General features: G+C 41.0%; 1 protein-coding gene across 4 annotated transcripts in view; it reads left to right on the top strand.

Moving 5' to 3' along the window:
* RAD18 (RAD18 E3 ubiquitin protein ligase) overlaps positions 1-6,223 on the top strand; it is a 79,990-nt gene extending 73,767 nt beyond the window's left edge. For all 4 annotated transcript variants that reach the window (XM_084901969.1, XM_084901968.1, XM_084901970.1 and 1 more), the window contains one exon: positions 5,361-6,223. In XM_084901969.1, coding sequence (XP_084758095.1) covers positions 5,361-5,460 — 100 coding nt within the window. In that variant the 3' untranslated portion in view covers positions 5,461-6,223. The remainder of the gene's footprint in view (positions 1-5,360) is intronic.
* Positions 6,224-13,071: the final 6,848 nt, after the last annotated feature.

Genomic DNA, 13,071 nt, shown 5'->3' with positions numbered 1-13,071 from the left:
ATCTTTCTTAAAAGCCTCTCTTCTTTGGCTTCTGAGACACAAAACACTGTTTTCCTTTTGCTCAACTAGATCATTAATTGTTGATGTTGATCAAGATTAAATTGATCTCCTAGTAAATTTATCTCTCCTGCCAGTACCTCTCCTGAGCCCCAGATACATATATCAACTCCCTACTTGACGTCTCTTCTTAGATATTTTTAAGACTCTTTAAAATGAGCATGTGCAAAGCTGAACACTTGACCTTATCTACTCTCCTACACCCCCCAAAATAGTTTTTAAAGCAAAATAAAAACATGATCCTCTTCTGGTGTTCCTTTTCAGCTAATTTCTTACGCCCTCCCCTCGTGACAACAAAATCTGTCTTTCTTGACATCTTGTTCTATGGTGCCACTGTGATCACTCTTACAGATTTACTTCTTAAATATCTCTAGGGTCCATTGATTTATTTCTACCCTTCTCATCACCCTAGTTCATGCTACCATTGTAGCTTGATTGGGTAATAAATTGTGTCTTAATTTGTCTATCCTTATTTTCTGGCTTCTTTACAATTTAATCTCTATATTGCAGCTAGAGTGACCTTTGTAAAATGAAAATCTGATCACTGTTACTCATCTCTCTACTTTAAAAATAGCAGTAGCTTCTTATTCCTTTTAGGATTGAGAAGGGACTCTTGAATATGCCTGAAAGGTCCTGCATGATCTGGTCTTCTCCAGTCTTGAGTCTTATCATACACCTGTGCTTTGCTCCTTTGATACAGGCATCTCTCATGTCACATGCCCGCTGACCACAGAGCCTTTGAACATGCTTGTCTCTATCCAGAATGTTCTTCTCATCTTTCTTCTTGTTTACTCGTAACCCTTCAGGCCTAAACTCGAGACCTGCTTCTCATGGAAGTCTTCTCTTTCCTTACCTCTGGATCATGTCCTTATGGTCCTTATGGCTGTTTGTCCATTTCCCCTATCAGGTTCAACACTGTCACCCCAGTGTCAACACAGCTCTAACCCACAGTAAATACTTTACATCTGTGCTCTCATTTAAGTAGCATGACAATACTATGATGTATGGTTATTCCTTTTTATAATGTAGCTGAAGCTGAAAGAGGTAAGTCTCCAGCCCAGTGTCACTTAGCAGTAAGCGATGAGTGATGGAGCTGAGAGGAGCTTAATGTGTCAACGTCAACACTTTTAACCTATAAGCTATACTATCTTTCCAAAGGAGAGGTTTGCTGTGCTATTGACATTTTGTAGTTTCATAGCTGAGTGGCTAGAAAATGGAAAAATGTGGTGTATCCAAGGAATACAATATGAGTAGGTTTATCAGACTAATGAGATATTTGATGGTTCAAACTAGTATTGCATGAAAGTGTGAGATTTTGGTTGCATTACTTTCAGCTAAGCATTATTTAACGTTGCATTCTGGGAGAGGAGGCCACTCCTTCAGTAATCATGTTCTTTTTTATTGGGAATCATCTTGACACCAGTGGCTGTGACAGGCTGTAGCCCAGAATTCCCGAGCACAAGTCCATTTTTAACAATGATGACCTCTTAAAATCATTATTGATAAGAAAACTCTTAGCAAACAAACCCCATCACTTGATAATAAATGTTAAAGCTGGAAAAATGTAAGCACTCCTCTAGTCCAGTCCCCTCATTATGTGGAGAAGGAAGCTCGGTTCCAGAGAGGTGAATTGACTAGGTCGAGGTCCACAGCTGGTTAGTGGCACTGCCAGGATCAGAATCCAGGACTCTTGATTTCAGCTGAGTGCACAATAGTGTAAATAAACTTATGCTATAATGTAGCTTTATTTGTTTTTTGGATTTTTTCTTTAGAGGAGGGGAGAGAGAAACATTGATTTGTTGTTCCATTTATTTATGCATTCATTGGTTGCTTCTTGTATGTGACCTGACTTAGAATTGAACCTGCAACCTTGGGACAATGCTCTAACTGACTGAAATACCTGGCCAGGGCTCCATATGTAACTTTAGAGGCAGAATCAGAAAAAGTCTCCACAGCTTTACTTTTCAACAAAATGTAGCAGTTTTATAAGTATCTATGTTATCCTTCTAGGCATATTTTGTTATAAATTAATATGTTAATTATATTTACCAGGGCAACCACTAAGAAATTTAAAATAGAATAAAAGAAATGCAATGGGAGTAAAGTGGTACACTAGAAAATATTTAACACCAAAGAAGGCAGAGAATAGAGGAACCAAAAAATTGACATAAGCACTATAGAAAACAAATAGCAAATGATATTCATAAATCCTACCTTGTCAGTAAATACACGAAGCATAAACTGATTAAATGTTCTATTAAAAAGCAGAGATTGGCTCTAGCCGGTTTGGCTCAGTGAATAGAGCATCGGCCTCTGGACTGAAGGGTCCCAGGTTCAATTCCAGTCAAGGGCATGCACCTTGGTTGTGGGCTCATCCCCAGTAGGGGGTGTGTAGGAGACAGCTGATAGATGTTTTTCTCTCATGGAAATGGAAAAATGTGGTGTATCTAAGGAACATAACATGAAATATTTGATGGTTCAAACTAGTGTTGCATGAAACTATGAGATTTTGGTTGCATTACTTTCAGCTAAGCATTATTTAACTTTGCATTCTGGGAGAGGATTACTTTTTCTAACTCTCTATCCCTATCTTTTCCTCTGTGAAAATTCAAAGTGTGTGTTTGTGTGTGTGTGTGTGTGTGTGTATATATATATATATATATTTCTTTTTTTTTTAAGGCAGAGATTGACAGTGGATTTTTTAAAGAAAAATCATGATTCTACATGAGATGCACTTTAGATTTAAAGATAAATAAATTGAAAGTAAAAGGATAGAAAAAAATATTCCATGCAACAAAAACCAAAAGAAAGCTGCCTTGGCTATGTTAATAATTGACAAAATAGACCTTAAGACAAAAATGTAACTAAAGACAAAGATATTTTATAATGATAAAATGATCAATCCATCAGGAAGACAAAGTAATTGTAAGCATACATAAACCTCAATATATACCAAAAAGCAAAAAAGATGAAAAAAACAAATCCTAAAAAATCCTTACAAGTTAGACAAGGAAAACTCTGGAAAGGGAAACCACCCAGGAGCAGCAAGGAGCAAAAGCCCATCGGAAGGAATTATTGCTGATGGGCCTGGCCTCCGTTTGCGGGTGTAGAGCCAGGCAAGCTAAAGGCAGAGTGGGCCTGTGGACTTGCCTGCAGACAATGATCTTATTCATCCCAGGCCTGGCCTGTAATGGAAAGAGGATGATTCCTTGAGACAAAAGAACCTGGGTGCTCCCTGCCTCTGCAAGTCTCAGGCATGAATACAGGCCCCAGTCTGTCTGTTCCTGTTCCCTTTCAAGTGTTGTGCCAAGAACTGTATGCAGTAAAGGTTACAATGCAGAACTCATCCAGTCATCACTCTGATTGTTTTGTATTGCTTATTTGACTTCACAGAATCTTAAGTTTAATCTGTTTGCTTACTGACCGCTTTTCATTGTCCATTCCTTTTGAACCTTGTGTCCCTCTACTGCCATTAATGCCTTCCTGTCCTGAATCTGGGAAATCATCTCTGGACACACTTATTATCCTTCCTACTTTTAAAAATATATATATATTTTATTGATTTTTTTTTACAGAGAGGAAGAGAGAGGGATAGAGAGTTAGAAACATTGATGAGAGATGTGCCCGCAACCAAGATACATGCCCTTGACTGGATTCGAACTTGGGACCTTTCAGTCTGCAGGCCAACGCTCTATCCACTGAGCCAAACCGGTTTTGGCTATCCTTCCTACTTTTCCTCTTTTAAGATTTAGCTCATGCCTCTTGCCTTTTGGGTACCAGTTCTGTCATAGCATATATTGAGTCACCCTTCTATTTAAGTAGAAAGAAACCAAACTGTTTTCTATCATCTGGTGACAAAACCAAAGACCCTTTTTTAATAGACCTTTACCCAGAGACAGAAATAGGTTTATCCCAAGGAAGTTGGCATGTTGGCTGATATGTTTTTCTTTTCTTTGATCCATTATTTTCTAGGAAGTAAATATTAATAAAATTAGCAAAAAATTACTTTTGAGTATTAGAGAAGATAAATATTTAATTAATACCTCTCAAATTCCTAATATGTGCTACATTGTTATAAACTAATATAACAATGGTACTTGTTATATTAGATACTTTCATTTTCATTTTATCGGAAGAGAAGAAATTTCACTCACTGTGTTTTGTGAGAAATCTGAGCCCAGAAGGATGGTGAATTGTCTTGAATCTCCTAAGCCTAAGTCTCGTGCTTCTTCCACTGTGCTACAGCTGTGAGCTGGCACAATAGTACTTCTCTGGACTGAGTTCTTCATCAGTTTACACCCTGTGATAAGGAGTCTGGTTCCATTATTTTGTTGTTTGCTGGCAGCTTTTAGGCCTTAACCCTTCCTCTTTCTCTTCTGCCCCACATCTGGACAAGCTGATAGGAAATCCTGGGTGCTCCCTCCTTTGGTCCTGGCAAACCATGGAACTCCCTATCTGTATATGGGAACCCACTCTCTTCTCCCACCCAAGGCAGTTTCCATCTTCAGTTCCCCCACCCTGAGCCGGGACACCCTTCAAGGCAAACCAGCTGGCTCCCACCTGTGCACCAGGCCTCTATCCTATCTAATAAAAGTGTAATATGCAGATTGACCATCAGTCCGACACACAATATGGCTGCCCCCGTGTGGTCAAAGATCCTGCCCCTATGTGGACACAAGATGGCCGCCACAAGATGGCCAGCAGGGGAGGGTAGTTGGGAGGCACCAGCCTGCAAGGGAGGGCAGTTGGGGGCAATCAAGTCTGCAGGGGAGGGCAGTTAGAGGTGACCAGACCGGCAGAGGACGGAAGTGGGGGCAAACAGACTGTCAGGGGGGCAGTTAGACATCAATCAGGCTGGCAGAGCAGTGGTTAGGGGGCAATCAGGAATGCAGGAAGGTGAGCAGTTGGGAGCCAGCAGTCCTGGATTGTGAGAGGGATGTCCGACTGCCCTAAATAGGCAATGGGACATCCCTCGAGGGGTCCCATATTGGAAAGGGTGCAGGCCCTCCCCCCCCCTTCCTGGTACACAAATTCCATGCACCGGGCCTCTAGTTATAGTATAATATATAATATATAATATATAATATATTATATATATATATATATATATATATATATATATACACACACACACACACACATATAAATAATTTTTTTTTTTTAACAGATTGGTCAGTGGAGTAGAGGGCTGTTTGGGGGTTTAAGTGAAAAGATGTCTATGAAAGCACTTGTAAACTAGAAACTGCTATAAATAATAACGGTCATTGTTTTCTAAGATGCCAATTCCATTTTATTGTTTTCAGAAATGATCTTCAGGACACAGAAACAAGTCCAACACAGAATCGTCGGACAAGACCAGAAAGTGCAGAGATGGAGCCGAGAAACAAGCGGAATAGGAACTAGCGTGGCTTTGGCGACTTTCCCAGGGTAGCGATCCGAAGATGGTACTTCTGTTGCCATATGGATTTCATATTTATACCCACATAAGGGTGTAAATTCTAAATATTTTTAACCAACTTTTCATTCTTCTGTCTTTTTCAGTGGGGGAGGGGGAAGTTACAAAACATCCTCCCTCGGTCAGTTACCTTTTGCTGGGATATATTTCTCTCAAATACTGACTTCACACGTTCACCAGTTTTGCATAGTACATAGGCTTTTTTTGCAAAGGTTTTTTTGTTTGGTTTTGTTTCTAAATTTCAGAATGTCCTTAACCCATTCTCCTTTTTCATGGAGAAACCCACTTCAGAAAGGATTCTTCAACCTTTTACTACAGGAGCAGTCGAGGAGTTAAGGCCTCTATAGAAAGGCAGGATGTCATAACTCACATCCTTGGTGTCAGCATTCTCGGTGTGCAAGTGTGTGCGTGCAAGTGCGCGTGTGCGCGCGCGTGCGCGCGCGCGTTTTAGACTGAATGCCATCATGCCTGTTATAGCAGTTAGTGATGTTTGTTGTCTGAGTTTAAGGTAGTCAGTTGTTAGACCCATGTCTTACACGTTATTCAGATGTTAGTCATAAACAATAAATTAAAAACATTGGGCAGTTTTCAGAAATGGCAATGACAAATGGTTATTGTTAGTCTTTCTTTTCACTTGGGTAAATGGAATTTTTAACACTTTGAATCCTAGCCATTAAAAAGAATGCTGCAATAAATGGATTTTGTAAATGACTAGACTCTACATCAATTTAAAATCATGTGCTTGAAACAGTATCTTGAGTATAAGCTACAAATCATCGAAGGGCTTGGTCAGAAAGATCTCTGGGTGAAATGAGCGCCAGTCCCCGTCGCTTCCAGAGTCCCTCAGGCCGCCCTGGCGTCTCCGTCAGTCTTCACCCTCCGCCACCGCCCAGCCCAGACACATCAGCTTTCCGGTGACAAGCTAGCCAATGAGGCAGTGTTAAGACAGCAAATGTCTGCATGTTCCAGGATGCTTGTGCCTTCCGCTTTCCAGACAGTGTCTCTGTGGACTTGGACATTTCGGTATGCTCTCAGGTTTCAGGGTAATGTGTGGAGTCTCATTATAACTTAGAGTTAAGCGTTCTAACACTTAAATGGCCATTTGTTTTCTTTATGAGTTCCCTGAGCTTCAAGTGATTGCATAATAATTTGTCATAACCATTTAATCTAAAATGGGGGTGGGGAATGTCTGACCCTGCCAAGGCATTAGGGGTGAATAAATTAAATGTTTGCCCAAATAATAGGCTAACTTTTAAGTTGATAATGTGTATGGCCCAAGAATGATGTTATAAATATCCAAATGGCCCTTGGCAGAAGTGAAGCTCCCCACTCCTGACCTAAAATCATGAGTGTGCATTAGGGAAAATAAAGGCGGTATTACCCACTGAATGTGTCGAAGGATCCGAGGGGCAGTGTGTGGGCAATGTCAGACAGCACAGGGCTTACCATCGGTATGATATTTACGCCTGAGTCGCCAGAAATCATGCTAAAAGGAAAAGTGCTTGTATCATTAAAACGCACACAGTCTGCTATAAATTAAACTGGAAATACTTACTACACTGTTTGCAGCAAAATGAGTTTGTGAGGGAGCAGTGAGAGCCAAGCCAGAGGCAGGCAGTGAATTCACTCAGGTCATATTTAACTGTCTACGCAGTGAGGTAGCAGCACCATGCTGAGCACTGGCAGTGCAGAGGTGACAGCGCCTGTGAAGCTGTTCTCAGTGGGGAAGGGAAGACGAATTTGCTCCCCAGGGGATATTGGGAATGTGTGGAGGTATTTAGCTCTCTCAGCTGGGATTGGGGAATTGCCACTAGTATCGGGTAGAGGCCAGGAAAGCTGCTAAATAGCCTACAACATGGAGTGTTTGCTGGGCTGCCCTAACAAAGTGCCACAGGCCATACAAGAGAATTTCCCCTCACAGTTCTGGAGGGTAGAAGTCTAAGACCAGGTTGTCAGCTGGTTTGGTTTCTGGGAGCCTTCCCTTTGGCTCTCTCTGGGTCCTCACACGATCTTTCTTTTTTGTTCTCATATCTGTGTCCTAATCTTCTCCTATAAGGATACCAGTCATACTGGACCAGGGCCCATTTGTATAAACTTGCTTTTATCCCAATTACCACTTTAAAGACCCTATCTCCACACACATTCACATCTGAGGGACTGGGGGTCAGAACTTCAATATATGAGTGCCACTGGGGGCAGGGACCCACGACTTAGCCCACTGTAAAGAATTATCCATTCATAAAAACGTGGTGCATATATAGAATGGAAAATTGCTCCACCATAAGAAAGAATGAAATCTTAGCCATTTGCGACAATATGGATGGACTGGAAGCTTTTATGCTAAATGGAATAAGTCAGAGAAAGACAAATACCATGTGATTCTCCTTATATGTAGAGTCTAAATGACTAAAAGAACAAACAAAAGAGATGCAATGGACAAACTAATAGTTGCCAGAGGAGAGGGGATAGCGGGACCCACGTGAAAAAGGTGAAGGGATGAAGTACAAGCTGTAGTTACAAAATAGTTATGGGGATGTGAAGTACGCCATAGGGAATACAGACAATAATATTGTAATAACTGTATGGTGCCAGGTGGGTACTTGAATTATTGAGGGGATCATTTTTGTAAATTTATTTAAATGTCTAATCAGTATGCTATATATCTGAAACTAATATAAAATAATATTGACTATCAACTGTAATAAACAATTTTTAAAAATTATCTGGTTCAAAATGTCCTTGGTGCTGAGATTGAGTCAAGAACCTCCCAAGTCTGCTTGAAAAATAAAGGTTAAAGGGCATTTACTGAGCTCTGGTTGTTAACACTTAGCATACATTTACCACTTACACATTGAAAGGAGGGTATTTTTGTATTTATTTGAGAATAAGGAATTTAAAGTAAGTGTTAAATCCAGGATTAAAACTGATAAGCTTCTGATTTCACCTTTTAGTGAAAATAGGATCCTAATCACCAGTTTGTTTTTTGCTTTTACCTCCTCACTCCCCCTTAGGGTACAACAGCTACTGTGGGTGTGTCACCTCCCAACAGTGATGCTTATGGTTTGAGGGCACAGGTAAGCTGCTGTATGTAATTTAGAAAGGACAGGTTGAGATGGTTCTGAGTGTCAGCCTATCCTTCCATCCTCTGGCCCCTTCTCTTCTTATACCCCTCATTGAGAATCACTGGTCTACTTGAAAAAGTAATTCACACACATAGGACAATGTGAGTTATATAGAGAGGCTGGTATGGATTTAAAAACTAACTTATATGATAAAGATTCATGTCAACAGGGGTAAACAAATAGAAGAGGACTTTTTTCCTTGTGGCCCTTGGCCCTGTAGAATGAAGAGAAAGCAGCTGTCTAGACCATTCCACTGATAGAGCGACTGGATAAAAAGAAAATTGCACTCTGAGTTTTCTTAGATCCAGGGAAAAGCAGAAACAGTAGATTACAAAATCCTTAGCACTGATAAAAATAATTGTTTAAATGAGGCACATTTTTTTCCTATTATATGTTTTTATTATAAAAGTTATATATATAAAAGCCTAAGCGACCAAACAACCAGTTGCTATGATGTGCAGTGACCACCAAGGGGCAGACACAACACAGGAGCTGCCCCCTGGTGGTCAGTGCGCTCCCACAGTGGGAGCGCTGCTCAGCTGACTGGTGGGCGCCAGATGCAGGACTCACGACTGGCCACTGCAGCCCGGAGAACGTAGCAGAGCGGCAGCGAGACTACCGAGCAGCAGGTACAACGGGGTTGGGATTAGCACAAAGTCTCCTGCCATTGCAGGAGTGGCAGGCGGCATTGGACTGCTGGTTTCTGCCAGATCCCCGCAGGCCACGCTGAGGGACCCCTGTGGTGCACGAATCCATGCACTGGTCTTCTAGTATATATAAAAGCCTAAGCAACCGCTTGACCTGTCATTATGACATGCACTGACCACCAGGGGGCAGACGCTCAGTGCACTCCCACAGCGGGAACTCCATTCAGCTGACCAATGGGCGCCAGCTATGGCGGCACAAGCCTCCCCACTACTGAATGGTGGTGGTGGCAGGCGGGGCCAGGATGAACGGAACCAGAGAGGCATCAGCCGGGCTTGGGCTCCTCCCCAGCCGCCTGCCACTTTGTGCACTACTACATCCTTTGGGGGATATTGGATGGCTTGGCCTGTGGTAATCAGGCCAAAACCGGCAGTGCAATATCCCTCGAGGGGTCCTGGATTGCAAGAGGGAGCAGGCCAAGCTGTGGGACCCTATTGGTGCACGAATCCGTACACTGGGCGTCTAGTTAATTATGAAATAGAGGGGTAAATTTAAATCAGCCATTAAATTTATTATCATTTTGATAGCCTTTGTTTGGTTTTAGTCTTACGGTGTGAAAACAATGAGATTTCCCAATTTACAATGTCCCTCATAAAAATTTACTTCTCCCTCTTTCTCCTTCCCTCCTTTTTAATCCCTTCCCCCCTTTTTATCCCTTCTACCTTACCTTTCCTTTGCTCTCTCCCTTCCCTGTTCTCCATGACTTCCTGTCAAGTAGTGTGCAAAACAAAGATAAGACCAAAAAGAGAGATGGACATTAATCGCATAATTACACGAATTACGGTTGTGGTAAGTGCAATAAAGCAGAGGAATGTGGCCCTATGAAAACATGCAGGAAAGAGATTTCACTTTTGACCATTCTCTCTAGGGAGCTCAGAAGTCAATCCAAGGTGGTAAGGTTAATCGCCATATTCCCTCCATACCCTCCGTGCCCCTCATCCTTAGGAACCTGTGCATGTATCCTCTTTTGGTCCAAAAGACAAAACATTAAAATGCTCATGCAAATAGCTGACCATGTGTTCACTGACTTCACAGCTATGTCAGACAATCTGGACCATCCACACTAAATGCACATGGTGCCTTCAGCATTTCATCACATGGCACTTTCTCAGCATTATCTGTGCCCGTTAACGAGCACCACCAATCCTTCCGGATTCCGTACCGCATCAGCAGGTCTCCTGCTCTTGGACATCTAGGTCACTTCCGGTCTTAAATAATAATAGAATTACATTCTTAGGTTAGATTCACAGAAATAGAATTGTTGGAACATTATCGCAATAAAATATATGGCAGGTTTTCAAAACAGAGGACACCAGGATATTAAAGTAAATGGACGTTGTTGCTTGGATTTTTAAATAATGGTCATTAAGAAACTTACTGCAACTCTTCAGTGGGAATTTCACAGCAAGTGCAAAAACTCTCATAATGGCTGTTACTTCTGTTAAGTAAGCCAACAGTCTAAATTTGAAGGAAACTGAGAAAGACACTTGTATAGTGTTATTAGCAAATAAAGACCAAACGTACTTGGGTGTTTTAATGTTATTGTATTTAGAGCTCTGAAGGCAATGGATAGCTGGAAACCCTTTATAGCAGCGGTCACCAACAGGTGATCTGTGAGGTCCGAGAGGTTGGCGACTACTGCTTTATAGAATTTCACCAGATAAGGAAACAGATAAAAATACATATTCCAAGAACACACACTTAGTGTGTGTGAGAGTGTCTCAGGATGGATTATTAGGAAAAGGACAATCTAGCTTTGTGCAGTTTACAGGAAACGGGCGCACAGGAAGTAAAAAGGTAGGAGAAATTCCCAGCAAAGCTAATTAAATGTAGCGATGACTATAACACATTAGCCATGTGCTTTTTTTTTTTTTTTTTTTTTTTTTTTTTTTAATTTCACATCAGCTAGTGAAAACTTGTTATGAGAAATGGGGTTTTGTTTGGACCAGCTTTGAAGAAGGGATACAATTTGTATTAGCAGGAAGGAGGAGGGAGAATGCCCTCGCTGCTGCCCTGGCATTTCCTACGGGTACTGTGGGCTCCTCTCTTGGTGTTTGGCATGTTGGGGACAATGTGTGTTTAATATTTTGAGGGACTGCCAAACTTTTCCAAAGCGGCTGCACAATTTTAACTTCCCACTAGCAGTGTATCAGGGTTCCTATTTCTCCACATCTTTTCCAATGCTTATGATTAATCTGTCCTGTTTATTAGAGCAATGCTAGTGGGTGTGAAGTGGTATCTCGTGGTTTTGATTTGCATTTCCCTGAGCATCTTTTTATTTTATTTTATTTTCTACAAAAAGTATAAAGGGCTTTTATTATTTGTGACATAGGCACAATTTTTTAAAGTTAGTAAGTTATTTAAGGACTTCACATGTTCTGAGTTCCTCCACTGCCTTAGTTCCTCCTGAGTTTGTCTTAATCATCCTATTCCCTTTTTTGCTCAATCCTGCTGTCAACCCTATAGAGTAGGAATAGAGATTATCATGATCACAAACTGTATGGTAATTGAGGATTAGCTCGACATAGGTCATAGAGGCCCCAGACATCTAAGAGGCTGTCATGAAATCTCACTGATTACCAGCGGCTATTACAAAAACCTCATAGAGTTTGTGTTACATTTATAGTGGACAGTGAGCTAGGCAATGTAAATTAAGGTTAGTAAAATGTCCCCAGTAGGCTGAATGCTATGCTTCCAACATAGCAGGAAAAAAAACCTATTGGGGAAATGTTTTGTGGTCATGTCCACAGCAAATGAGAAACTGCATTCTACTGAGCATCTTTTTATGTGTGTATCTGCCATTTCAGTGTCTTCTTTGGAAAAAAAAATTATTCCATTTCTTCGCCCATTTTTAAATTAGAGTATCTTTTTATTGAGTTCAAGATATTTTTTAATTTCCCTTTTGATTTCTAATTTGACACATGAGTTACACATAGAGGAGTATTTACTTTCAAATAGTTCTGTCCAGTTCTAATAGTTCCCTCACAGGTGCCAATCAATATTCTGCTGAAGACTCAGGCGGACCTGAGGGCCTCCAGGGTTTGCTCTGTGTAGAAACACCCCCCGTGTCTCTGACTAACTGGTCTCTCTGGACTCCAGCTCCTGCTCAATTCAGGGAGCTCGTCATGCTCCACCTGGTGCCCACCCTCACTGGGACCTGGGAACCAAGGCAGGATGCTGGAGCAGTTCCAGGGCTCGCTGTCCTTAGAGGTTTCCATCTCTTGGGGGTCACTGTCCTTCATTGCCTGGTGACCAGTTTCTTAAAAACTGCTGGCTTTAAAACCTTGTGTTTTTTTTCCAGGCATGGGGAGTAAATCTGATCCCTGTTTTGTCTGGAAGTGGAAGTTTTATTTAAATTGCAAAATAAAAATAATCTCAAGGTCACCCATAAGGAAATAAATAAGGGTACATCCATATGATGTACTTTAAAGCTATTAAATGTTTTGGAAGAATACTTGTAGACATAACTTGATAATGTAATAAAGAGAATGAAAACCTATAGTAAATTCCAGGGTTTAAAATGTATTGTTATGTATTCATGTGTATGCACAAAGAAGTAAAAGAAAATGCCCCCAAATATTACATCATTTGTGAATTTAGGATTATTTTAATCTTTTCTACATCTTCTAAATTGTCTCTAATGCATTCACTGAGAATCTTATATAGGTGTATATGTCTGTATATATGTATAACATATGTATGTGTGTATACACACACACGCAGATATTGTGG

Source organism: Pipistrellus hanaki (genome assembly GCF_964339955.1).
Source record: "Pipistrellus hanaki genome assembly, chromosome: 13".
Classification (NCBI taxonomy): domain Eukaryota; kingdom Metazoa; phylum Chordata; class Mammalia; order Chiroptera; family Vespertilionidae; genus Pipistrellus; species Pipistrellus hanaki.
This window is presented reverse-complemented; position numbering and strand designations above follow the sequence as displayed.